Source organism: Symsagittifera roscoffensis, chromosome 6, assembly GCF_963678635.1.
Source record: "Symsagittifera roscoffensis chromosome 6, txSymRosc1.1, whole genome shotgun sequence".
NCBI classification, from domain to species: Eukaryota; Metazoa; Xenacoelomorpha; order Acoela; family Convolutidae; genus Symsagittifera; species Symsagittifera roscoffensis.
Genome location: NC_087067.1, coordinates 46,676,231 through 46,701,910, shown reverse-complemented (window position 1 = coordinate 46,701,910; position 25,680 = coordinate 46,676,231). Strand labels below are relative to the sequence as shown.

Genomic DNA, 25,680 nt, shown 5'->3' with positions numbered 1-25,680 from the left:
ATAAGTTTGTTAAAGGCATGAGAGGAGATGACAGGAAGTTTAGCTGCCCAAAATTAGTAGTAAGAAAGCCAACCAACTATATTTTCATTGTTAATACAGTGGCTTGTCACTTATATAGTTGGTGTAGTTTTTTGCTGGTTTCTTGTTCTGGAAAACATCAGAAAATCAAGTTAAATTCATTTTCCTTTAAGGAAAATTAAGCTCTCCGATAACGAAAGTGGAAATGGCCAGAAAAAAACACGAATGACTTTTAATTTCGATAGTGCATTTCCTTTTTCAGAATTCTCAATGGAATAAAAAGTAACTTATTTACTCTCCAATTGGGATTTTGGAAGTCGATGAATGTTGTTCAGTCTCTTACATAGGAGGAAGGCAAACTCTTGTTAAAAGGAAGGCAAACTCCACTATCAATAGCAGAAGTGTTATTGTCACGAAAAACGTGATCGACTTCTAGTTTCGAAAGTGGAATTAAGCGAAAAAAGAATTAACTTTGATGCAGTTTTTACACTTGATCAAAAAAATTGATCCAGTTTTTACACTTGCGAGAGCAATTATCTTGTAATCGGGAATTTAACTTTTTTTCTGTAAACAACTTTTCTTACATATCCTACTTGCGTTTCTTGCTTGTTTTGTAATTGAAGCTTAACAATTTCCTGGTCCGTTCCCACTTGGCCTGGAGATAACGTAGTCGTCGTTGCACCTTAAGATCAGGGTAATTTTTTTTCCGGAATTGTTGGTTTTCCGTTTGTCTGCCCGAGTTGCTTAGTTGCCACATCACGGATTTTGCTCCTGCTTTAAACAACTTTCATTGTAGTTGGATTTGTTTCCTCTTCATGAGTTGTGTTCCGTTGCTAATTTAAAATCCAATTTTCTAGCTTGTTTGCCTAGAATGAACATCTATAGAGACATACAAGAAATTAAATTTTGGTAGACCAACTTTTTCTATTCTTATATTTTTTATGCTTGTGTTGTATCGCAAAGGTTAACCCCGTTCAGCCTCTGTGTCTCAAAGAGGTTTATTGTGATAGAAAAAGTGTCAATCATAAACTGTTCTAGAAATTCAAAGAGGTTTAAGGCCATCTTTTTTGTTTGACATGAGAAAGTCAGTATTTTTTTTTCTGTTTCCTTGCGTTCTTTGATTTTTCCAGCCGTCTGTTGGCTATGAATTTCCTGGCAAATGCTCTTTTTTTCGGAAAGTTTTTTTTCCAGGAAAGCGCTAAAAGAAATTTGGATTACTAATTTAACCATATGTAAGTTACAGTTCATAATTGTCTTCCAATCATCGTTTGCATCGAAAGAGTGGGCTTTTTTTTTAAAATTCAGAAATGTGTGTTCACGCTCTTTTTTTTGTGTTTTGTGGTTTGAGAGATGTATTTGAAACTCGTTTATCTGCATTTATACTATATTTAAATGCTAGTGACAGCTATCTCCCATTTTTAAGCATAATAATTTTGCATGTTTAACGAAAGAATTTTTTCAGGTTTAAGCTATATCATATATTGCAATGCTTAAGAAACTTTTTCAATTAGTTTTCCGCAAGGTCATAAGTTTTTCACTAATTTTTTTTAGGCCAAATTAAGTCTTTATGTCTGTATACCTGCTTTTTTTAAATTAATTTGATTATGTCTGTCTACCCGTCTCCTAATTTTTTTAAACTTTCTTCTATCAAATCTATTATTATGTATTTAAATGCGGGCTTCACTATCTCGCCATGTTTGAGCTTTTTCAACGTGTTTTTTCTGCATCTTTAACAAAAGAATTTTTTCACGTTTAAGCGATATCGTATATTGCAATGGTTAAGAGATATGTTTTTCGACTTTCCCGTTAAAATTCTGTTTTTATTTCATCAAGTTTGTAATTAGCAACCCAATAGTTGGATGTTGTCAGAATTTTCCCAGGTTTTGCGATTCTGGTCTCCACATATGAACAACGAAATCTTTGTAGTTTTCGAGATATGACGTTTTTTATGATTTTTTTCAAAAAATTTTTCAAAAACTTATATTTTAAAAAATTCCAATACGTTGAAGATCTCAGTCCTGTTGTTGGATTTTCTGAGGGTACTCTCAGGAGTTTCAAATCTTGCCTCTAATTATGGCTGCTCAAATTCTTGTATTTTCCGAGATATGACGTTTTTTTCGAGATATGACGAAGATAGGAGTTGCTATTTTTGCCTCCAAATATGACTGCTCAAATCCTTGTAGTTTTCGAGATATGACGTTTTTTAATGATTTTCTCCAAAGTTTTCAAAAAAAATGGATATTAAAAAATTCCAAAACTTTGAAGATCTCAATCCTGTTATTGGAATCTGTGAGGGTACTCTCATGGAGTTGAAAATCTTGCCTCTGAATATGTCTGCTCAATTCGAGATATGAGGTTTTTTAGGATTTTCTCACTATGTTTCAGAGAACTTGTGAATAAATATTTTTCATAAAACTTGAAATTGCGTTCTCAGTAGTGAGGCGCATTCAGGGTACCCTCAAGAGTTGTGCATTTTGCCTCCAAATACGACTTCTCAAAACCTTGCAGTTTCCCAGATATGACGTTTTTTGTGATTTAAAAAAAAAAAAATTATGAAAATTAAATTAATTTTTTTCTTCAAAGTTTGAAATTCCTAACCTGTAGTTGGGGGCTGTTAGAGTAATCTCAGGAGTTGCAAATTCGGCCTCTAATTAAGAATTCTCAAATCTTTTTACTTCAAGAGATACGGCGATTTTTGTGAAATTTTTTCTGGTTTTCAAAAAAACCTCTTTTTAGAAAACTTAAGGTGAAGTTTCTCCAAATATGAATTTCCTAGCAGTGTATTTGGGTACTGTAAGAGTACTCTCAGGAGTTGTAAATCTTGCGTCCAGGTGCGACTGCTCAATTGCTTCTAGCTTCCCAGATGTGACGTTTCTTACTTCATTTTATATTTTTCGAAGAACTTCACAAAATTTTATGGTTCTTCAAAATTTGTATAAAAAACTTGAATAAAATCTTTGCAAAATTTGTAATCACGACTCCTGTAATTGGGTGCTTTCAAAGCACACTCAAAGAATGCAGATCTTCTTTCCAATATATGCGATTTATCATGAGTACCGGAGGTGCGTTTTACGCTAGTTCGATGTTAAGTGGTATTCAAATTGAGCTAATCTACAAAAAAACGATTGCACGCAAATAAGCTTAGATTTGAATGTAGAAATGTTTCTAGAAATTCTCGGCGGAACAAATGTTAATTCCTTAATTTTTGTTCCGACCATTGAATTAGGAAGGAACTTTGTATTCTGGTGTGTTTTGGTTTTTCTTTTAGTTTTCCACGCAAAATCAGATACCACCAATAATAATCGGACTGGGTTGAGTGATATATCATCTTATAGCGCTTATAGTTTGGATTCGAACCACATTAAGAAAAACTTCAGAAAACTTTTCTCAGTGTCAAGACAAACCGGTTCGAAATTTTAGATTTTTCGAGCGAATAAATCGAGCGAGCAGTCTTATTTTAATGGCTTAAAAGCTTACAATAGCTTAATTTTAAACGTTAAAACGTAGTTTTACTCAGGTAACGTTAGTTTTTGTGAGTATTTTAGCGCCTTTTGGAATCAAATTTTTCAAAAATCAAAAAACTAAATTTCTTAAATTTTTTGTTTGATTTTTTTTTGTTTTTATTGGAATTTTTCTGCTAAAATTGTTTTTTTTTTCCAATTTGCTTGTTTTAGTGAGGCTGTCGAAACATCTAGTCCCCAAATATTTGTTCAGTTCCTTTTATCGCACCACGCCGAAAAAAAATTGACAATAATTTGAAACACTTTGTTGTATTTTTTAAGACTATGGTCTGAACATTCTGTGCTACTTGTACTGTAACCGGCTATCCGTGTTTTCTTCGTGGTATGAGTGTCAATAGAATGAAGACTTTCATATAAGTCTTTTTTGGTTTCTTTTGGTGGCTTGTTTTCCGATTCATTTGTACAATCACTGTCTCCAAAAATCAAAAGTGAGTTATTATTTGAAGTTTTTGCAGCGGAATAAAAAGAATCGCATCGATTCAATTTAGTTTAAATTAGGTTATTTTTTTTTCTAAAATGTAAAGAATTTTACCATGATACAGTTGCTTCTAGAGTTTTCGCAAGGTGAAGTATTAAAAGGTTTTGTCTCTTGTCAATTCAAGTTTGAAGACGTATTTGAACGTTGTCGTAATGCAATTAAATGTCGCATAGTGAACAAACAATTTATTGTGAACAGATTTGTTTTTACCAATGCCATCATCAAATGTGTTTCAAACGGGTGACTTTTTTCTCCGTAAAGATTTTTGAGACGTTTCATCTTTCTTCATGTTAAAATCAATTTCAATCAACCAACCAGCGCGTATGGCTTAGAGTTAACACAGCTACTTGAGACAAGGGCTTGCGCTTCAAATCCGGCTTGGACATGTTTTGTCAGCTTATTTCCCGTAGCACTGACCATTTTCGAAGAATAAGCTTTCTTCGAAGTTTCTGAATTCAATTTCTCAAGCCCTTTCATCAAGGTAATTGAATTACAAGATAATTGCGGAATTTTACTTCCATTTTTTGAAATATTTTTAGTAGAAATGTTTTAAATAATAAAACTTTTTTGCTCTAATTATTAATATGAACTGAAATGTTACGTTATCATTTCGGAACATAAAATTCATTTTGTAAACATCTTGTCCACCAAAATCCCTTAATCATTTTCTCAAATCTGCATTTTCGTCAACCAACAGACATATTTTGAACAAGTTTGCATTTGAAATACCCGCTCTATTCAATATTTGCGTTTTGTGTTGGTTTCGAGTTAATTAATTCCGGTTTGGTATAGTTTTTTTTTCGTTTTTCTTGGTTTTGTATAGTCGATCAACGTATTTCAGACTGATTTTTTGGTGCAACTTTTGCTGAATGGCATTGACAATTTATTAGCATATGTAGCTGCTTTATCCGTGACTAGTGTTTGTCGGTTGTTAAGCTTGCGTTGCAAAGTAGACAGTGCGTGAGACTCAAAATCTTATGATTTCAGTACGTCGGAGATTCAAATCCTACACGTTGCCGAGCTTTTACTATTCACTTCGCCTCTGTGAAAAAACTTACTATCCATACAATGTTCTTGAAGCTCAAAAAAAATCCGAGGATATGTGATTTGCTATATGGAGCTAGAATAAAATATAACAACTTGAATAAAAAACATTCAAGGAAAACCACCTGCCACTAGAGTGAGCTTGAGATTTTGATATCATTTTTTAAGAGTTGGTTATTTCTTGTATAGGTCGTGAAGTTCATTTTTTTCCAGTGCCTTTTGATTTTTTTTTAAATTTCAGTTCGTTTATTTTGTTAAACGGAAGGTAAACTCCATTATCGAACAGCTTAAGTGTATAGGTCCTCAAAACGTGATCGACTTCTAATTTCGAAAGTGGATATAAATTTTTAGATTTCTCAACGGTACAAAAAACATACATTTTTATCCAGTTTTCTCAAATTGGGTTAATGTTATCAAAAAAGCGGCAATCATAAATCGGTCTCGAAATTCAAAGAGTTTAAAGGGCATATATTTTTTTCTCTGAAATTCGAAAGTTGGGATTTTTTCAACAAAGCCACTGTTTTTTTTAATGTTTACTTGCGTTCATTACTCTTTTCCAATTTTCTATTGGCTATGTTTTCCAATTATCTGTACGCAATGTTGTAGAATTTTTTTCTTTTTGTAGCCTGTTGAAACCAAATTTTTTTTGCAATTCTGGACATATATATAGTCTATAGTTAAGGCATGTATGATATATCAAGTTCAACGCTGAAATAAATTGGGTGCTGTGGGTCCAATTATATAGTTTCAATATAATTTAAGCACAGATTTATTCAAAATGAATATTCCGCGGGCAGACTTCAATGCCGTTTCCGTTCCTTAATCTGCTTTGATTAGCATTTTGTTGATAGCTTGTTACTCAATCACCTTGTCTTGTTCTGCAATCCTTCTCTTGTTCAGAAGAGTGAAAAATGTTTTCCTTTATAACCTAAAATAAGCTGGGTGGAGCGACTCATTTCGTCTTCAAATTCGACCATCGAGCTTATTAAAAACAATATAATTACAGGGAAGACTGTCTTAAAATATATTGGTTTTGAAAAGAAAAAGGCTGAACATGACTGATTAATGAAAAAATGCAACCAAAGAATGGTGAAAGTAAAAGATTGAAGCGAATGGGGTAATATTGGCGGAAAAATGTGTTTGTGGTCTTATTTGATTTCCGCGATAAGTGTAGTTTTCTTTCATTTGGGATAAATTTAGGGTTTTATCATGTCCATTAGACGATAAATGACCAAAAATCATTTTTTATCTCAGTCGTTTTCACAATGTTGGTCAATTAATCTATTTTTTAAAAAAATTTACTTAAGTTAAAATTAAAGTGAAGTCTTTCCCATTATGGGCACTAAGCCTGGTAACGAGAAAATTATAGCCCACCCACCTTATTTATTTTAAGTACTCTGGGCTGCTGATGAGGGTCTTAAAAAGGACGGAAAGAGCTTTCGATAAATAGACAGTTTTCAGAAAAGTTGTGTGGACAGGCTGTTTAATATTGAGCAACTTAAAGAAGATTACACTTGCGAGAAGCAAGCATTAACAAATCGGAATTTATGTATTTTTTTCCAGGTTAACAACTTGTCTGGCAAAATTATTCGAATCATGTGTTAGCTTGATTTGTAATAAATTCGAAATCCGGCACAATTGGGCTAGAGGTATCGACCACGCTTGGGACGGCAAATGTTCTAAGGTCGAATACAACTGAAAATTTCCGGTTTAAAAAATCTGTTGACCCATCGTCTTTCTGTCTATGTTTTGTCGGCTCCGTTGTCGCATCAAGGATTTTTCTGCCACATCAAGTGCCATAAGCAATTTCATTGTAATTGAAAGTGTTTTTGATTTATTCCTGTATTTTGCAAATTTAATAACCCCTGACTCTGTAATTTCTCATTTTTTTTGCTTAAGAGCATATTCAGCCTATATGGTTTCGGCTTATGTTATATCGGCTTATTGGCATATTGTTGCGTAGTTTTGAAAGGAAAAAACAGCATTCTTTATTTTTGTGTTTCTAGAGGGGGCGTAAGCTTTACGAATATCAGAACTTTAAACCTCGTAAGTTTTTATGACACTAGTTTTGTTTTTGACTCAACAGGCGTTTACTCTATTTTTTTTGGCTGAGTTTCCGTTCGATAAATGTTTCTCAATACTAATTAGACGCGGGCGATTTGGATTTTTTTTGTATCTCTTAGCCACTTGTGGTTCATTTTCTGTCAGCGAGCTTGTAATGCTAATTTTGTCTGGTGTCGCAGCGAATGAGTTTCAGATGCCTCCATTGAGACCCTCCGTAGCGTACGAAAACGCTGCCTGGAGGTGCCCAGCTTGCAATGCTAATTTTGTCCTGGTGTCGCAACGAATGAGTTTCAGATGCCTTCATTAAGACCCTTGATAGCTTACGAAAACGCCACTTAACTTACAAATTGATTTTTAATGACCTAAATGAATATCAGAGGCAATTTGCCTATTCTGAAGCCTTTTTGAAATCCATTAAAAGCGTGTATGTCTCTGTAGTAACAGCCTAGCAGACTTCTATGAATATTCAATATTAGTAAATTTTTCCCCTGTTTTTCTGGTCCATCCAAAAATAGGCACTTTATAGTGAAACTTCGCAGTGAATTTAGCATGACTAATTCTTTGGTAGAAAGAGTCTTCTTTTTATGTAATATAACTTTCAAGTTTTAGCTCATTGTAACCATAATATTAACATAAATTATTAATAGGTCATGATATATTGAGTTGTAGCGTAAGTTATGTTAATTTAATTTAACAATTTGACTTTTCAAATGGCAATCGTGATGTGTGGTGTAAATATTTATCTCATAAGCTAAGCTGGATCCAATATGTTTTGTGCTAATCAATGCGAGTATTCGAAAAAAAATTGAGTTGCTTTTTCTTTTCGAACCGAGTTCTCTGATAAATATCAAGCGTTAACAAATCGGAATATAGACTTTTTAAATTTAACAAATATTTGAACCAAATCTTTTGAATCATTTGCTAGCTTAGTTGGTTTGAAAAAACCAATTTCTTGGCTCTTCGGCACATTTGGTCTAGAGGTAACGAGTACGCCTGGAACGGCTAAATGTTCAAATCTGGCCAAGGCCTGTGTTAGTGAGTCTCAGCCTATTGTTTGTTTTTTTATTAACCCACGGCCCAGCTCCCTCCTTTCAACATTGGATTTTTTATTCCGTGGCGGAGAGAAATGCCATCAGTTTTTTCCGCAGCCGGTCCCACCTTGAGGAGGTGGATGACACTAAGACCCCTCCAACAATGACCTAAGCGGGATTCGAACTCACGTCCTTTGTGTTAAAGGACACGCGTCTAACTCTGTCTACCACGGCTGCTCTTGTTTATCTGTCACCAACATTTCGTAATTTGTTAAGTTTGCTAATTGAACGTTTTTTTTTCGCTTTAAAGTTTCGTTCGACTCGAATGCTTATATATAAATTTCGCTATTGACTATTTCCATGACCACACGTTTTCAATTGAATGACGGCTTCTTTTGATCCTCTTGGATTTTTTCAACTAGTTTTTATAGTTAATGTCAAATTGTTGACCATATCCTTTTAGGTCATTTAACTCAAAAGAAGTTAAATAAACTAAAACTGCTCCTTTTGACACCGAAAATTAATTTAACCTCATTTGAGCACGTAAAAAACCGTGTCGAAAACCCTTATAACCAAAAAATAACGTTTTTTGATCATTAAGTCGCTAAAGGTTGCCGATACTTCGAATTTTCATTTCTGCAACTCAAGCAGTTCAATAAAAAGCAACGCGAACAAGTAGAGTTTAAAAATTTGAACCTTCTTTGTTCCGTGGAAGTTCTGCTGTTAAGCTTCAGAGTTGAAACCGCTTGCTGATTGTCCGTAATCAATCAGTCGTTCTTTTTCTCATACCCGAACTAACTCTTGTTCAATTGTCTGCTGCCTATGTTTTGTGTTCCGTTCTCCTATTTTTGTTGGCTAAGAGTCATGAACGTATATTTTTTTTGTATTTGACTTTCGATTTTTTTTAAGTTCACTCCATTTCTTTTGTTGAAAAGACGTCAAACTCCACTAGCAAACATCAAAATTGTAAAGTTGACAAAAAGCGTGATTGACTTCTACTTTCGAAAGTGTGTTTTAATTTTCAGATTTCTCAGCGAATTAAATATTTATATATTGATCCAGTTTTCACAAATTGAATCAATTTTATCCAGAAACTTTTCAATCATAATTTGTTCTGGAATTTTGAAGAGCTTTAAGACCATCTTTTTGGTTTGAAATTTGAATTTTTTTTTCCTATTTCCTTGGGTTGATGACTTTTTCCAATTGTCGGTTGACTATGCTTTCATTATTAATAAACCGGTGTGATATGCATAAGGCTGGAAGATCTGTTGGTCTCTTCGTCCTCAAGTGTCAGGATACTTGATGTATGTTTTCTACCAACTAGATAGTGTTACGAAAATTTTGTAGTGAAACGAAATTTGTATTCGGATGATTTTCAAAATTTTTTTTCAGTGTTGATAAAAACTGGTCGCAGTATTTTTCGAAGTGCAGATTCAGATACTTAAAATTTCCAGCAAACGGGCAATCGTAATGAGAATTTTGGATGCTGATTTCACTAAAAGTCATAAATATTTCACTAAATGGTGCTGATTTCACTAAATCGTGAAATGGATATTGCATAAAATTTTGCTTGAAAGATTTCCATTCATGTAGACTGTTATGCGAATGAAATAATCAAAAGGAAGTTGGAAGTTTTTCAGACTTCTAAGCGAATGATTTTTCGCGGTTTGCCTTTTGATTTTTTTAAGGTTCATAGCATTTCTGTTGTTAAAAGGAAGGCAAACTCCACTATCGAACAGCAAAATTGTAAAAGTCCCGAAAAACGTGATCGACTTCCTATTTCGAAAATGGAAGTTAATTATCAGATTTCCCAGCGAAACAAAAGTTTTACCTATTGATCCAGTTTTCTCAAATTGGGTTAATTTTAACATAAAAGTGTCCATCATAAATTGTTCTTTAAATTCAAAAAGCTTCGAAATTCAAAGATTGAAGATTTTTGAAAAAACAAATCGTTTTTTTTTACTTTCCTTGCGTTCATTACTCTTTTCCAACTTTCACTTGGCTATGTTTTAAATTATTGTCAGTCGTTTTCAATTGTTACGGGCGCAATAATCCACACATTTTTAAAAGTTTGGTCTCCAAACAAGATCAACTTTCAGGCTAGACTCACGTCAAGTTTTCGTCTGAACTTGTTCGTAAATATTTACTTGTCTTAATCAAGCAAATTCAATACAACAACCTCTTCCTTTTTTGCTGTGAAATAGTCAAAACCTAACTGCAGAGCTTCGCATTTTTTTTATTGCGACTCAATTAAACTCAAATGAAAGCGATCAAGTATACATTAACATTTTTTGATTGGAAACATCTGGAATTTTTTCAAAGATTTGTGTTTCATCGCTTGATAGCTTGCTTGGTGTTATCTTGTATTAAATGGTTTTTATATAGGAAAATTTATTATTTCTAGCTGTTTTTTTCTTCTCTGTGCTGCCTGTAGTTTATCAAATCAAGGGTCCGAACAGAGAAGGGTATACTTCTAAAAGGGTAATGATTATTTTTATTTTAACACGATAGTTACAACTGCAATAATAGCAGTTGTTAAAATAAAGATTTTGTTTAGATGCTGCGGGACAAGTTCATCTTCAAAGTAGTCCCGATGTTGAACCCAGACGGGGTGATAGTGGGCAATTACAGATGTTCCTTATTTGGAAAGGACCTCAATAGGAATTACAGGAAGCCGAAAAAAGACTATTTTCCAACTATTTGGGCCACCAAAAGCATGATGGATCGTCTTGCACAACGATGTGAAGTTACTCTTTACATTGACATGCACGGGCATAGTACACGCCAAAACGTGTTCATGTACGGATGTGATTCGATGTATAGAGATGAAAGCATAAACAACTACAATGGATCCGGAAATAACGGGACATCTGGAGCCTTTCAATGTGGCCTTGCAGCAAACGGAGCTGGATCAGCGGGTGGAAATCAGTCGTCGTCATTCAATGAAGGCTTTCTCAGTGAGAGGCTGTTTCCATTCCTTATGTCGTTAAAAGTTAGTATAGAACTATATTTGAGTCCTACATCTACTGAGCGGCAAAGGTTACATTCAGTTGCCAAATCGAGGAAACTCTACTCTCCGAAAACGGAATTGGAATGGTGCAAGTTTTTCGTTTCGTTTCAAGAGTGGATTTGAATTTTTAGAATTCAAAATGTTTTATTTGTCGGCATGGGTGTTTTCAAACAAATTGGTTTAGAATTTAAAAATGGTTGTTTCAGGAGCAATCAGTTGAATTGTCACAGCAAATATCCGTATTGCAATTAGTTTCAATTGATTGGAGAAGCAAACAAATCTACTGCTAATAAGGCAGAGCCTAATAATGCAGCGACTTTAGCTTATCTAAATAAATTTTGGATTTTTTAGTTTTCGATTTAAGATTTTTCCAATTTAGTTTTTGGGTTTTTGATTTTAGTTTTTGAAATGATCAAGTAGAAAATGTTGTTTCGTGCAGTATTGCGTTATTCCGTACAATTAGCTGGCCTAAAACCAACTTCGATTTATATCTGAGTCGGGCGCCTTCGCTGCTTAAGCATTATAGCGTTTATATAGCGATACTAGAAGTATAGTTGTCATCATTCAACTCCAACTAGCATTTCTCTAACCCCCTCAACTTAACGAAAAATGATTGCTAGCTGAAAAATTACCTCCAAGATTTTTCAGAAAATCCAGTTCTTTTAGATGAAATCAAACGCGTCCGTCAAATATGTTCATAAATTCGAAATTGACCTGACGAAACATGTCCTTCCTAGCATAGATATTTTAGGAATAACAACGCCGATATGAGCTATCCAGCACTTACCACAATAGAAACACCAAGTCCAAACTATCGCCAACTCAAAACTATCTTCACCTCATTTCCAGGCTTAGTACTCAAGGTTAATACCGCACTCAAATTAAATACAAATTTATGCAGCATGTGAAATTTCCTACTGAGAGCCTCTGCTCAAACATAGTTTAATACCAAAAACTTAACTGGTTCACCTAAGTATTTAAAAACAAAAATATAAACAGTAGCGCAACAACACAACCATTTCTACAGCCATGTAGATTTAGTTTTTCGGAAGCGCTGGACTTTCAAAAGCTTTGACGAAGATCTTGGGTATCATAATCCATTTTACTTCCCGCAAAAATGGATTCAAAACATAAGAAAAATGCTATTTGTGATTGATCGAACGAAAAATTGACCAGATCATAAACAAACAGTTCATGAACCCACAAAGTTTTTTTTCTTAAATTCATCTGACATGCTGTCAATTTTCCGAGTAAAGTTAATCATTTTGATCTGCCTCGTTTGCAAAGAAATTAAACGTCAAACTTGAATTAGATCAATAGCCATAAAACAAGCAAACCATTGATTTTTTGTTTATTTCATTATCTGTTATCAATGGGGCCTATAAAATTAGACGGCAAGAAATTAGACGACCGTAAAGAAACGGAATTTCTGGACAACCAGTATTTACCCGGCCAAAATTTAATTTAAGTCTGAAAATATGTTTAACGCAATTTGCTAGCAAGTTATTGTCTACATTGGACAACCAGTATTTATTCAGCCAAAAAAAAAATTATGTCTGTAAACAAATTATTCTTTATATTCCGTTATTTTTTGATCGTGTAATTTGCTTGTCTAAATTCGTAAAACCCGTAATCAATACTGACCGCGTTACAATTTGTATCATTTTGGAAATAACATCGCTTGATTTTGATTTCATTTGAATTCATAAGCTATCTTTTATATACTTAAATGCGGGCTTCACTATCTCGCCACGCTAAAGTTTTTTCAACCTGATATGTTTGCATGTTTAACGAAAGATTTTTTTCACTCTTAAGCTATACCGAATAATGCAACGGTTAAGAACTTTTTTCGATTTTCCAGTTTCAATTCAGTCTTTATTTCACCGATCTTAAAATGAGCAGCCCACTTGTGGGTTCTGTCAGGGTTCCACCATAGGTTGCGAATTCGGCTCCCTTTATGAATGCCCACATCCTTTAAGTGTACCAGACACGATGATTTTGTGATTTTTTCAAATTTTTTTTTAGAAAACTCAATTTAAATTTTCTTTCAAAATTTGAAATTACCAGCTATGTAATTGGGGGCTGTCAGAGTACTCTCAGCGTCTCAGATGTTGCAAATCTTGCCTGCAGATGTGACTGCTCAAATCCTCGTAGTTATCCAGATATGACGTTCTTTTCTTTGTGATTTTTTCAGAAAACTTAAATTTGATTTTTTTTTAACTCAAATTCAAAATCCTACCCCCTGTTGTTGGGGGCTGCCTGAGTACTCTCAGGAGTTGCGAATCTTGCTTCCGACTATGACTACTCAAATCTTGGTAGTTTCCGAGATATGACGTTTTTCTGGTTTTTTTTTTTCAAAAAAAAAATGATTGGCAATTCAAGTTTCTCAAAATTTGAAATTCCCAACCCTGTAGCTGGATACTCTGAAAGTATTATTAGGAGTTGCAAATCTTGTCTCCGAATGCGACTGCTCATTTGTTTATTCCCTTGATGTAATGTTTCTTTGTTCACTTGAAAATTTTTCAAAGAGCTTAGATATTAAAAATTTTATGGTTTTTCAACTTTTCAATCAAAAAAACTTGAATAAAAAAAGTTACACGCTAGTATTAATCAATACCGGTCGGGTTACAAATTTCATCTTTTGGAAATAACAATATGATATATTAAATTTGATTTTTTATCCACATTACACCTCAAAAATTACACGATGATCGATGAGCAATGTTTTGAAGATTATTAGGAATTATCTGTATTTGGTGTTAATTTTTTCGACTAACCAAGGATGGGTATTTAGCAAAACTGAGTACAGCTCATTAAGGCTTGAACTGCATGCTTAGTATATTCAAAAATTCTGAGTGCATGCAGTTCAAGCCTTAATGAGCTGTACTCAGTTTTGCTAAATACCCATCCTTGGTTAGTCGAAAAAATTAACACCAAATACAGATAATTCCTAATAATCTTCAAAACATTGCTCATCGATCATCGTGTAATTTTTGAGGTGTAATGTGGATAAAAAATCAAATTTAATATATCATTTATATTATCGAAAGATTTATCATTCAAATCTGGTTTAATTCATGCGAGGCTGTAAGTTGTGTCCAGTTCTTCTCTTTTTATTCATTAAAATCTTGCTTAGTATATTCAAAAATTCTGAGTGCAAGATTTTAATGAATAAAAAGAGAAGAACTGGACACAACTTACAGCCTCGCATGAATTAAACCAGATTTGAATGATAAATCTTTCGTTAGGGCAGCTAGCGGCTCAATACTTTTTGGAACTCGAATTGCTTACAATAAGTTAGATTGTTTTTTTTCAAAAGTTATAAGTTTGTTGATACATTTTCGAAGTTTCTGCTACAGTTGATTTGCAGAGAAATTAGGCAGCAGTAATTTACCTTGTGTCTGCCATCTGCTTTATGAAGTGACATGACCCTTGTTTTTTGGATGAAAAAAATGCTTGGTTTGAAAAACTGTTTGATTAAAGTGGAGAGCGATAACATAGGTAGCGACTCTCAAAATTTGCTCATTTTCATCAACTTAGATTTTGGAAATTGATACAGAAATCATCCAATGCGTTTAAAATACATTCGAACCGTTAGATCTGTTGACTTTGTATTTTGATCGGTTATTTCAATTATTAACCTAATCAATTGCTTCTAGTCGCCAATTTGGTTTTTGTGGTACGTTTCGTCTTCGCTTTTATACACTACATATTCAAATCATTATACTGTTCTGCAACTTAGCTTTTTATGAATTTTGTTTCATCAAAATTGCAAATTTGGATAAATGGACAGATGGATCGATGGATAGATAGATAGATAGATAGATAGATAGATAGATAGATAGATAGATAGATATATAGATAGATAGATAGATAGATAGATAGATAGATAGATAGATAGATAGAAAGATAGAAAGATAGATATAGATAGATAGATAGATAGATAGATAGATAGATAGATAGATAGATAGATAGATAGATAGATATATATAGATATATAGATATGAAGATAGATAGATAGGTAGATAGGAAGATAGATAGGAAGATAGATAGGAAGATAGATAGGAAAGAAAGAAAGAAAGAAAGATAGATAGATAGATAGATAGATAGGTAGATAGATAGGTAGATAGATAGATAGATAGATAGATAGATAGAGAGATAGATAGATAGATATGTAGATAAGACAGTTTTTTAATTGGACTGGTTATTTGTATTGACATTATGAACGACCTTTGGAAGATAGATAGGAAGATAGATAGGAAAGAAAGAAAGATAGATAGGAAGATAGATAGGAAAGAAAGATAGGAAGATAGATAGGAAGATAGATAGGAAGATAGATAGGAAGATAGATAGGAAGATAGATAGGAAGATAGATAGGAAAGAAAGAAAGAAAGATAGATAGATAGATAGATAGATAGATAGATAGATAGATAGATAGGTAGATAGATAGATAGATAGATAGATAGATAGATAGATAGATAGATAGATGGATAGATAGAGAGATAGAGAGATAGATAGATAGATATGTAGATAAGACAGTTTTTTAATTGGACTGGTTATTTGTATTGACATTATGAACGACCTTTCCAAGATTCTTAAAATTCAGAAGCTTTAAGGCGAGTCATTTTTTCTTGGAACTTTGGAAATTGAAAAAGTTTTTTCTTTTATTTTCATGAACAATTTTCAATATTTGTTTACTTTTTAACCAGCTTTGTTCCCTGTCGTCGATTTTTGATCAATTGCGGGAGCCTAGACTTCATCATAACTTTTTGATAATTTTCAAGAGCCACTGAGCGTAATAAAAACGCTCATATAGGTCTCGGTGATTTTTTTTCAGAAAAAGTCTTCAAATGCTTTCATGTCTACAGATGTGCATTCATAAATTTTATTGCATTTTTGAATGCACTTAAGTATATATGCACTCTTTGAGTTCAATTGAAATTCATCTGCTGAAATTTACGTAAATTGCGCTCTCCAAATACGAATGTAGAAATGGTGCGAAAAAACTTGAACGACTTCTAGTTTCGAAAGTTGATTCAAATATTTAGGTTGCCCAGCGAAATAAGATTTTACAGCCACCATTTGATCAATTTTCTCAAATTGAATTAATTTTTATCAAAAAAGTGTCAATTATAAGTTTTCTTGAGGTGCAAAGAGCAATAGGACATTTTTTCCTTTAAAATTCGAAGTTTCAAGGTTTTTCTAATAGCAAATCTTAATGTTTTTTTTTGTTTCCTTGCGTTCACCGACTCTTTTCATCCGTCTGTTGCCTATTATTGGAATTTTCAATAGTCAGTCTACTATCTTTCTGCTTAGATTTTATTAGCTTAGGTTTCGCAGTTTGAATTTTTGCAGATTCAAGTTTTTCAAACTAAAATTGATAGTAATTTAGATTCAATCCTTTTGTTTGTAAATGCATGTAATCGCTCCGATTTTGAAATATTTCCGTTTTTTTTCTTCATTTTTTAACTTGAAACAGTTGGTCCGTTTGATTAGTTTCGGGAGATGTTATATCGGAATATACGCGTCATATTGCGTCACTAGGAGATTGATGATAGATTTTGAAGTGGGTATGTGTTTTGGGTTGGACGGTTAAAAAAAATCTTTATTTTAAAGCATTATAGCCAGATTGTTTTGTGTTAACATTATGTCTCTGGCTGAACGGACGTCTACCCAAGAATTTTCGACCAACTTACCGAGAAATACATTTTCGTGTGAAAGATAAATGGTGACAGTTTTGTTTCAAATTTTCTTTCTTTCTAAATCCATCGTCGAGACTCAAATTTGTTCCGTTGTAATTGCTAATCGGTTGACTTTTTATGGTTTACTTACTTCTGATTTTTTTGGCTTACGTCATTTCTTTTCCTTTGATTAAGGAAAGGCAAATTCCACTATCGATATGCAAAAGGGTAAAGGTCACGAAACAAGTGATCGACTTCTAATTTCGAAAATGGATTTAGTTATCAGATTTTTCAGCGAAATGAAAATATTAAAATTTGATCCCATTTTGTCAAATTTTTCAATCAAAAATTGGCATTGAATTTTGGCGAGCTTTATTGGAGTTTGTTTTTTCTTAAAATTTCGAAAATTGAATTTTTTTACTTTGTTTCCTTGCGTTCATTGACTCTTTTCCAACTTTCTGTTGGTTATGTTTTTTTACATTAACTGTGGTCATCAATGAAAATCATTTAAATTGATAGATTGTGATCATCTAGCACAGAGGTTACGTTAAGCTCTCGGTTGGGTTGTAAATTGTTTCCAAATTCGATTAATTTTGTGACACGAGCTTTTCAAAACTTTTTAATGTTCTCATTGAATAGTATGCATTTAATTTTTTACTTTTGCGATAGAGCAAGAATATTGCAACCGAGCCTATGTTATTTTTGTTTTTATATTGTGTTAAGGCTCATTGACAGATATGCCAATTTTCAAGCAAAAGTCATGTATTGAAAGTTCCGTTTTTGATGAATCAAATATGAGAACTTTAATTAGCACAAGAATTTTATTCAATTAAATATTCTATTCATTTTTTCTAGACATGTCCAATTTTCAAGTGCAACGGATTGGTAGTTATTTGCTTGCCTGATAGCGTTTTTGAGGTTAAATTGACGCTTCAAATGAAGAAGTATCGTGAATTTTATGTACGTATTGGTTGAGCGACTTCTTTTTCAGACAGACCTAGATTTACTTGGGCTAATTAATTCTTGTGCTCGTGCATCTAAACATTGACTTCGATTTTGTTACAAAAGTTTTCGATAAATTTTAGCTTCCGAATGAACGTGCTTGTTGAATTTAAGAATAAGGTAAGTTGGCGCCATCCTTATTTAAGCTTAAATTTAAATACTCACATATCTGCCATATCGTATCCTCTAGTTGCATGACAAAAAAAAAGGATGTGATGATATTTATTTAGGTCCTATTGTTTTTTTTTGTTCAGGAAAAAGCCTGAAAAGTTAAGTTGTTCACGCTCTTATCTGATTATTCGCGGTTTGAACTTTTTTTTCATATTTATACCTTTTCACGTGCTAAAATGAAGGAAAATAACTGTCGCAAAATAACAGGCAAGGCGAACAAAACGTGATTAATTTGAAGTTTTATAGTGGTTTTAGTTTTTAGAGCTTACAAAAAAATTGTCTATTGATCCAGCTTTATCAAATTGTGTTAGTTTTATCAAACTTTTTCGTCAATCTTAAAATTTTATCAAAATTTAAAAAGCTGGAGCCATATTTATTTTCAAATTGTCAAAATTAAAAAGTAGCTGTTTTCCCGGTTTTCAGGAGTTATTGATTTAACGCTTCAGTAAACCATAAATTTTCTTTTTGTAACCTTTTCTTATTTTACTCCTTTCTGTAAGCTGATTTCAAACTAAGGACAAATTTTGAAAAATCATTTTTTTTGCCGGAATCGGAAAGGATGGGAAAAATCAACAAGTGGTCTTAATGACTGCGATATTTTTAAACCAAAACAATTAGCTATGTACACAGCAATTTTTGTCAGCAGAAAATATCATTTAAAAATAGTTCGTTTCAAATTGTGCATAGCGTAAATTTTGTGCTACAATTAGCGTTTGTTTCAAGTAGCAGAAAGGCGATCAATAACTCAACGAGAAATTGAAACGTGTTGAGCCTGTGTTAACAGTGAAAGTTGGGAAGTGGCTCGCATGGGTAATTTTTATTAAATATAATGTATTTTTATGCTTCATTTAGTGTTTGATTTACTGATCAAAAAAAGCGATCAATAACTCAACAAAAAAATTTCGTTAAGAAATTGAAACGTTTTATAGAACATTTTGGTATCTATTGGTATGATGTAATTTTTGAGTAGATTTCAAACCGGATTTCATTTCTGCCATTATGCATTGTTGATTCTAATTTCAGTATATTCAAAAGGTGAATCGATATTCATCTTTTTCGGTTACCACCCTAAGAATATACTACCGCATTTTTTTTGCTTAGTTGTCATCACTTTTTACCATCAACATAAAATTTGTTCTCCCTTTTCAGTTGAGTTTTGTCGAAGCTTGTACGATTTTAATTGGCACTGGTGCAAAGTCAGTTACCTTGTAAAGATCGATTAATAGACTTAAGTGGTTCTGAAAAGATTCTTCAGGCGTTAATTTAAAATGAAATTTTTTCAGTCGTGTTATTCCAACTGCAATAGCAATTACCTGACCAAGTATTCCTTACCAGATCGGGTTTTTTTAGAAGAAGAAGAAGAATTTATTTCTCATTGTTAATGCATGCATGCATAAAAATTTTAACATGAAGCACTAGAAACAGTGAGGGGACAGCTATCGTGGCTGGGTTACAAAGCAGTGCCAGTATAAAAAATGAAATACCAAATTTGTGATCTTCAATGAAAGTAAAAAAATTGAAAATATTAAAGAAATTATTGGAAAATTGAAATGTTGAAATTTGAATAAACATAGTGCAGCAGATTAATGGCATCGTCTAAACAGGTTGATTATATAAGGTCCGAGCTCTGCATCAATATGAAAAATATTGTTCAATGTGGTGATGTTTCAATAATTCAAATTGTGACCTTAATTAAATGGATGCAATTATTTTTTTGTTAAGTTCAAAGTTCCAACCGATTAAAACTACTTGAAATATTTAAACTTCATCGCCTAAGTAGCTTGTTTGAGAAACTGTTTTGTAAACATATTTAAACCATTCAAATATTTTGAAAAACTTCAGAATTTCTACGCTTGAGCAGCTTGCCCTAGATAAATTCAGCTTGTTGCGAGCAGAAAAATGCCATCAAATTGTTTCTTTTGTCTTAAGATTTTGCCGCTTGAAATAGATTACAGTTTTATCGCATGATTAGTTTGCTTCAGATAAGTTTAAGTTTGCAAACATTCAAGCTATGGAAAGAGTTTGAAGTTTTTCAAAGTCTGGTCGCTTCAGCAATTTGGCTAAAAATAACTTCAGATTTTTTGCGAACACTTTCAAGCTATCGAAACAGCTGCAAAAGTTTCATTATCGCGTGAGAGTCTGGCTTAATATAACTTCCAGGTTTCGAGAACCGATTCAAGCAATCAATTTTACTTAAAATCTTTCAAATTTTCCTCTCTTGCTTATGAAAGCTAACGTTTGGTAATTCGATTCTAGATATGAACAAACAAATGTTTCAGTTAATCGCTTTCGTAAGTACAAAGTTTTTCGATTGAGAGCTTCAAAAAAAATTTAATGCTAACCTATTCAGGCACTCCAAGCTAATCAATTTTTTCCACAACTCTCATCGCTTAACTAGTTTCTCTAAATTTTATTAGTGTGTCAAAAATTGCTTGGCAAAACTAGCAACTTTGTCAGTTTTTGAAAGTTTTTTATACGAAATTTTTGACACCAGTCGTGAAGATTGGTAATCGTTTCAGCAGATTTTTTCGGCAATGCTTTGAAAAAAAAACAGATTATACTTCTGTTGAAAGACAATTATTTGATCTTTTGGCTTTTAATTTAAAGTTTATGAGAAAGCACAATGTTTTTTTTCGGTGTCAGTAACTGTTTACAACGCTGTTTTACTTCAAAAGCTTAAGATGTTGTCCAACTCATTTTTCAATAGCTATTTCGTTCGAGTTCCTGGTCCTACTTTGAAAGAATACTGCAGATTAGCAGGAACTAGATTTGCCAATTTTTAGTTACTGAATAGTAAAGATATCAATCTTATATATTAAATAAATGACATCATTCAGCATAATTCGTAACGTTTAATCGGATATCGAGCACAACGTTTAAGAAATGACTCTCAGTTAAACTCGACAAGAAAATTCTGAATCTGGAATATTCGAGAAGATTTCAGTCAAGATTTATTTGAATCATTTTCGAAGCAAGACTGTGCGTGCCAAGTTTTGTTTTCTTTTTTTCGCTAATTTGATCATTTTCAGATTGAGCGCATTTAAATCCATCTATCTATCTATCTATCCATCTATCTATATCTATCTATACTATATTTAAATGCGAGTGACAGCTATCTCCCTTGTTTAAGCATAATAATTTTGCATGTTTAACTAAAGAATTTTTCATGTTTAAGCTATATCATATATTGCAATGCTTAAGAAAAATTTTCAATTAGTTTTCCGCAAGGTCAAAAATTTTTCAGTAATTTTTTTTCGAGCCCAAATTAAGTCTGTCTGTCTGTATACCTGCTTTTTTATTTAATTTGATTATGTCTGTCTACCCGTGTCCTAATTTTTTAACTTTCAATTTGGTTTCGACGATTCAGTTCAAATTAATATTACTGTCAAACGGTTGACTGCAATTCTTTCTCTTAATCTGTATTTTCTATCTTTTTTTCTGTCTTTTTTTCTATCCTTCTTTTTCGATCTTTCTTTTTCCATCTTATTGTTCTATCTTTTTTTCTATCTATTTTTTCTATCTTTCTTTGTTTATTTTTTTCTATCTTTTTTTAATCCTTCTTTTTCGATCCTTTTTTTGCGATCTTTTTTCATCTTTCTTTTTCTATCTTTTTTTAATCCTTCTTTTTCGATCTTTTTTTTATTTTTCTTCTATCTTTTTTTTCTATCTTTTTTTTCGATCTTTCGAAAGTTGGTTGCTGTCTGGGTACTCATAGGGTTTGCGAACCTTAGCTTCAAATATGACTGTCAAATCCTTGAAGTTTTCCTGATATGATGTTTTTGTGATTTTTTCAAAAAATTTTCAATAAAATTGAATTATTTTTTGTTTTCAAACTTTGAAATTCCCAACCTTGTAGTTGGGTGCTCATAGAGTACTCTCAAAGCTTGCGAATCTTGCCTCTAAATCTGACGGCTGAAATCCTTGTAGTTTTCGAGATATGACGTTTTTTGTGATTTTTTCAAAAAATTTTCAGAAAAAATCAACGATTTTTTTCTCTCCAAATTTAAAGTTCCCAATCCTGTTGCTGGATGCTATCAGAGTACTCTCAGGGGTTGCGAACCTTGCATCCAATTATGATTGCTCACATCTTTGTAGTTTTCCAGATATGACGTGTTTTGTGATTTTTTCAAAGTTTTTCAGAAACTTTAAGTTAACTTTTTTTCTAAATTTGAAATGTCTTACTCTTTAGTTGGGTGCTGTCAGGGTACTTTCATGAGTTGCGAATCTTGCCTCCAAATATGACTGCTCAAATCCTTATAGTTTTCAGAAAACTTAACCAATTTTTTTTCTTCAAAATTCCTAACTATGTATTTGGGTGTTATCAGAGTACTCCCAGGGGTTGCAAACCTCGCCTCCAATTATGACCGCTCATATCTTTTCAGTTTTCGAGATATGATGTTTTTTGTGTTTTTTCAAAAAAATTTTCAAAAAACGAATTTAATTTTGTTTTCAAAGTTTGAAATCCCATCCCCTATAGTTGTTGCTGTCAGGGGTACTCCAGGAGTTGCGAATCTTGCCTCCAAATATGACTGCTCAAATCCTTGTAGTGTTCGAGATATGACGTTTTTTGTAATTTTTTCAAAAAAGTTGAATTTATTTTATTTCCAAATTTGATTTCCTTACCTTGTACTTGGGTGCTGTCAGGGTACTCTCAGGAGTTGCGAATCTTGCCTCGAAATTTGACTGCTCAAATCTTTGTAGTTTTCGAGATATGACATTTTTTTGTGATTTTTTCAAAAAAAATTCAAAAAACTTTATTTATTTTTTTTCTTAAAAATTTGAAATTCCTAGCCATGTAATTGGGTGCTGTCAGAGTACACTAAAAGCCTACAGATCTGGTTTCCGCTATATGCGGTTTTTCCTGAGTTGTCAAAAGTTCGAAGCATCAGTAGTGCGTTACACGCTAGTTAATTTTTATTGTCGTTGAACAGCCAAATTTAAAGAAACAAGCTTTGCGTTTTTCAATCAAGCTGTTAGAATGCGACTGAATTTCAATTTGAGAAGTTTTTGCGGACCGGCTCACGCTATAAAAACAACTTTTATATTATAATATTCAAAATTTTGTTTCTCAATAGAGTGCTCTAAAAAACTTAGTTTATCCGCGAGTTCTTTCTAGCTCTAAGGCAGCTTGAGTTTTATAAAGTATTTATTGCTCAATAGCTTTCTCCAAAGAACCTGAAATTTTTGCGGACCAATTTAAACAATGAATCGACCTAAAATATTTCAAAGTTTTCTTTTTCCATAGTTTTCTCAAAAAAACAAATTATTTGCAAATCAATTCAATCTATGAAATCATTTTCAATTATTTCAAAGTTTCATTTAATAGCCTGCTCGAATTTTCTAAAACGGTTTATATGTCATTCATTTTTGAATACGCTTATATATTTATGCACTTTGAATTAAATTCTAATTCATCTGCTAAATTTTTGGTCAGTTGCGCTCTCAAATTACCAAAACGGAAATGACGCGAAAAATGTGAATTAGAATTCGAAATTAGAATTTAGTATTTAGATTTACCAGCAGAATAGAAAATTTACAGTTAATCTAATTTTATTAAATACGGTTATTTTTTTTGTAAAAAGTTTCAATCGTAAGTTTTTCCTAAATTTATTAAAGAGCTTCAAGCTGATTTTGTCGGTTTCCTTGTTCTATTACACTTTTCCAACCTTCTGCTTGTGAAATGGGTTTTCATGATTTCAAAGAAAAATAGAGAACGGATTGCTTGTGATAAATTTTGAAAAGCTTGAATTTTTCATTGAAATGTAGGGTCTATGTTGCCGTCATTCAAACAGTAATTTTTAATTAAAATTTTAAGCAATTGTTACACTTAGCATAGATTTTCGATATAATTTCATATCATAAGCGGTGCGAAGCGAAGCTTAGCATCAGTGTCGAAGCTCGAATTGGTTGTAAAGATATTGTAAATATTCTTTAAATTTAAGTTTAAGTACTACAGTTGAAAAAGCTTATTAATAATTAAAGCTTATCTAGCTGAACTATGGGCTGATGGCCTATGCATAATTTGCCTTCTTGTGTTTTGAGAAAGCTTAATTTTTGCTTCGGCCTACTTCGAAATATCCTGCATGAAATTTGTGAACACGTTTAATTTTTCGTTATCTCAAGTTAGGGAAAATTCATACATATTAAAGAGGGTGGATTGCATATACGGCAGCAAAGGGTGTCGTTAAGTATATCTTTATATTGTAAATAACATATGGAATTAAGGGTGTGGCTTCCACCGAATGTTACAGTTAATATCAGGTAAAATAGAAAGAAAATCGATTGAGTTGGTCGACGAGCAATGTGCGTTAGATTTTGATTGTTAATTAAAAACATGTACCATTTTTGACCAGCTTATTTGCCTGAGATTAACTAATATATCCTGTGCTTTGAAAACCGTAATTTGATTTGAAGTAAGATTGATTTGAATTTTGATAAGATTGATTTGAACAGACTCAAAACTTGATTGACTAGACATTATGAACGGGCTGGGATCTGCGAAAGTGAAATATTGTATAGCGCGAATTGAGGGAATATTAATGATTCATTGAAAGTTATTCAATTTATTCATGGAGCCTTCGAATGGAAGCATTTGAGTTTTAGAAAAATGCCAAATAAAATAATGATTAAATTTTCGACTATTTCAGCATTTTTAACCTAGTTTTCTACCACGGTTTCGGCAATTGCTTAGACGACTTGTTTGCAATCAAAATACTTCATAAATTAAATTTTCGAGTTGGTGGCGGCAAATGACAATTAAATCTACCTTTTTTGAGTCAAATTTGTGAATAAAAGCGTTTTGAGAAACAAAGATTTTGGCTAAAAATAAGTTATTAGTGAGCTCTTTCCCTCAAAATTAAATTTTCGGGCGCCTTTGTGAAAACAAACAACAAAAATACTTTGAATCATCTTGATTTGGTTGCTTGCGAGACATATTTCAACATTGGGACTGAGCTATTAAAAGCGGCTTTCATCTTGTCCATTGACTTATATTATGCTCTAGCTACTTTAAGTTTAAACTGATGGTTCTGGCTGCTTTGACTCTAGCTAATATAGCGAAAAACAAGAATCGTTTGCTCATTCAGTGTTTCTCAGTAGCGTTATCGGTCATATTTTTGCTTGTGTATGCAAAGTGCAACTTCGCCACTGTGTTATTTATTATTATTATTGTTCCGACTTTCATAACGAAAGTAACGGATAATTTGTGCTCGGGGTGGGTTTCTTTTTCTTCAGAAAAATTTCACGTTTTATTTAGCCGTTTTTGACGTTGTCCTGAGCTTAAATTTGAAAAGATATTTCACCTGTGATCATTCTTTGTAAAGTTATGGGGGTTTAAAGATTGCCATTTTGGCCAATTTGGGACAATTAACGCGCGATATTTTTCGCGCTATTAACACGTAAGAGGAGTTTTAATCCGTCTTAGAAATTGTTCAAAATTGGTTGAAGGAAGCTTATTTGCCGTAATTAATTTGTTAATAGGAGCAAAATCTATCACTTTGTACTTAAAATGACGTGTGGGGGGATATTTTTTTCACAAAAAATCTCAAATTTGTCTTTAAAAAAATTTAAATTTATTTTATTACATTTAAAGTTTTCATGTCATTACAGCTCCATAGACCTAAAAAAGCAGTGGAAACATTCAGGGCTTCGCCCTGATACG

At 32.6% G+C, this 25,680-nt stretch overlaps 1 protein-coding gene across 4 annotated transcripts in view; it reads left to right on the top strand.

The window, feature by feature from the left end:
• Nucleotides 1-25,680, top strand: part of LOC134848357 (uncharacterized) — a 117,573-nt gene that overhangs the window by 29,578 nt on the left and 62,315 nt on the right. For all 4 annotated transcript variants that reach the window (XM_063865766.1, XM_063865765.1, XM_063865764.1 and 1 more), the window contains exon 8: nt 10,714-11,148. In XM_063865766.1, the coding sequence (XP_063721836.1) occupies nt 10,714-11,148 (435 nt within the window). The remainder of the gene's footprint in view (nt 1-10,713; nt 11,149-25,680) is intronic.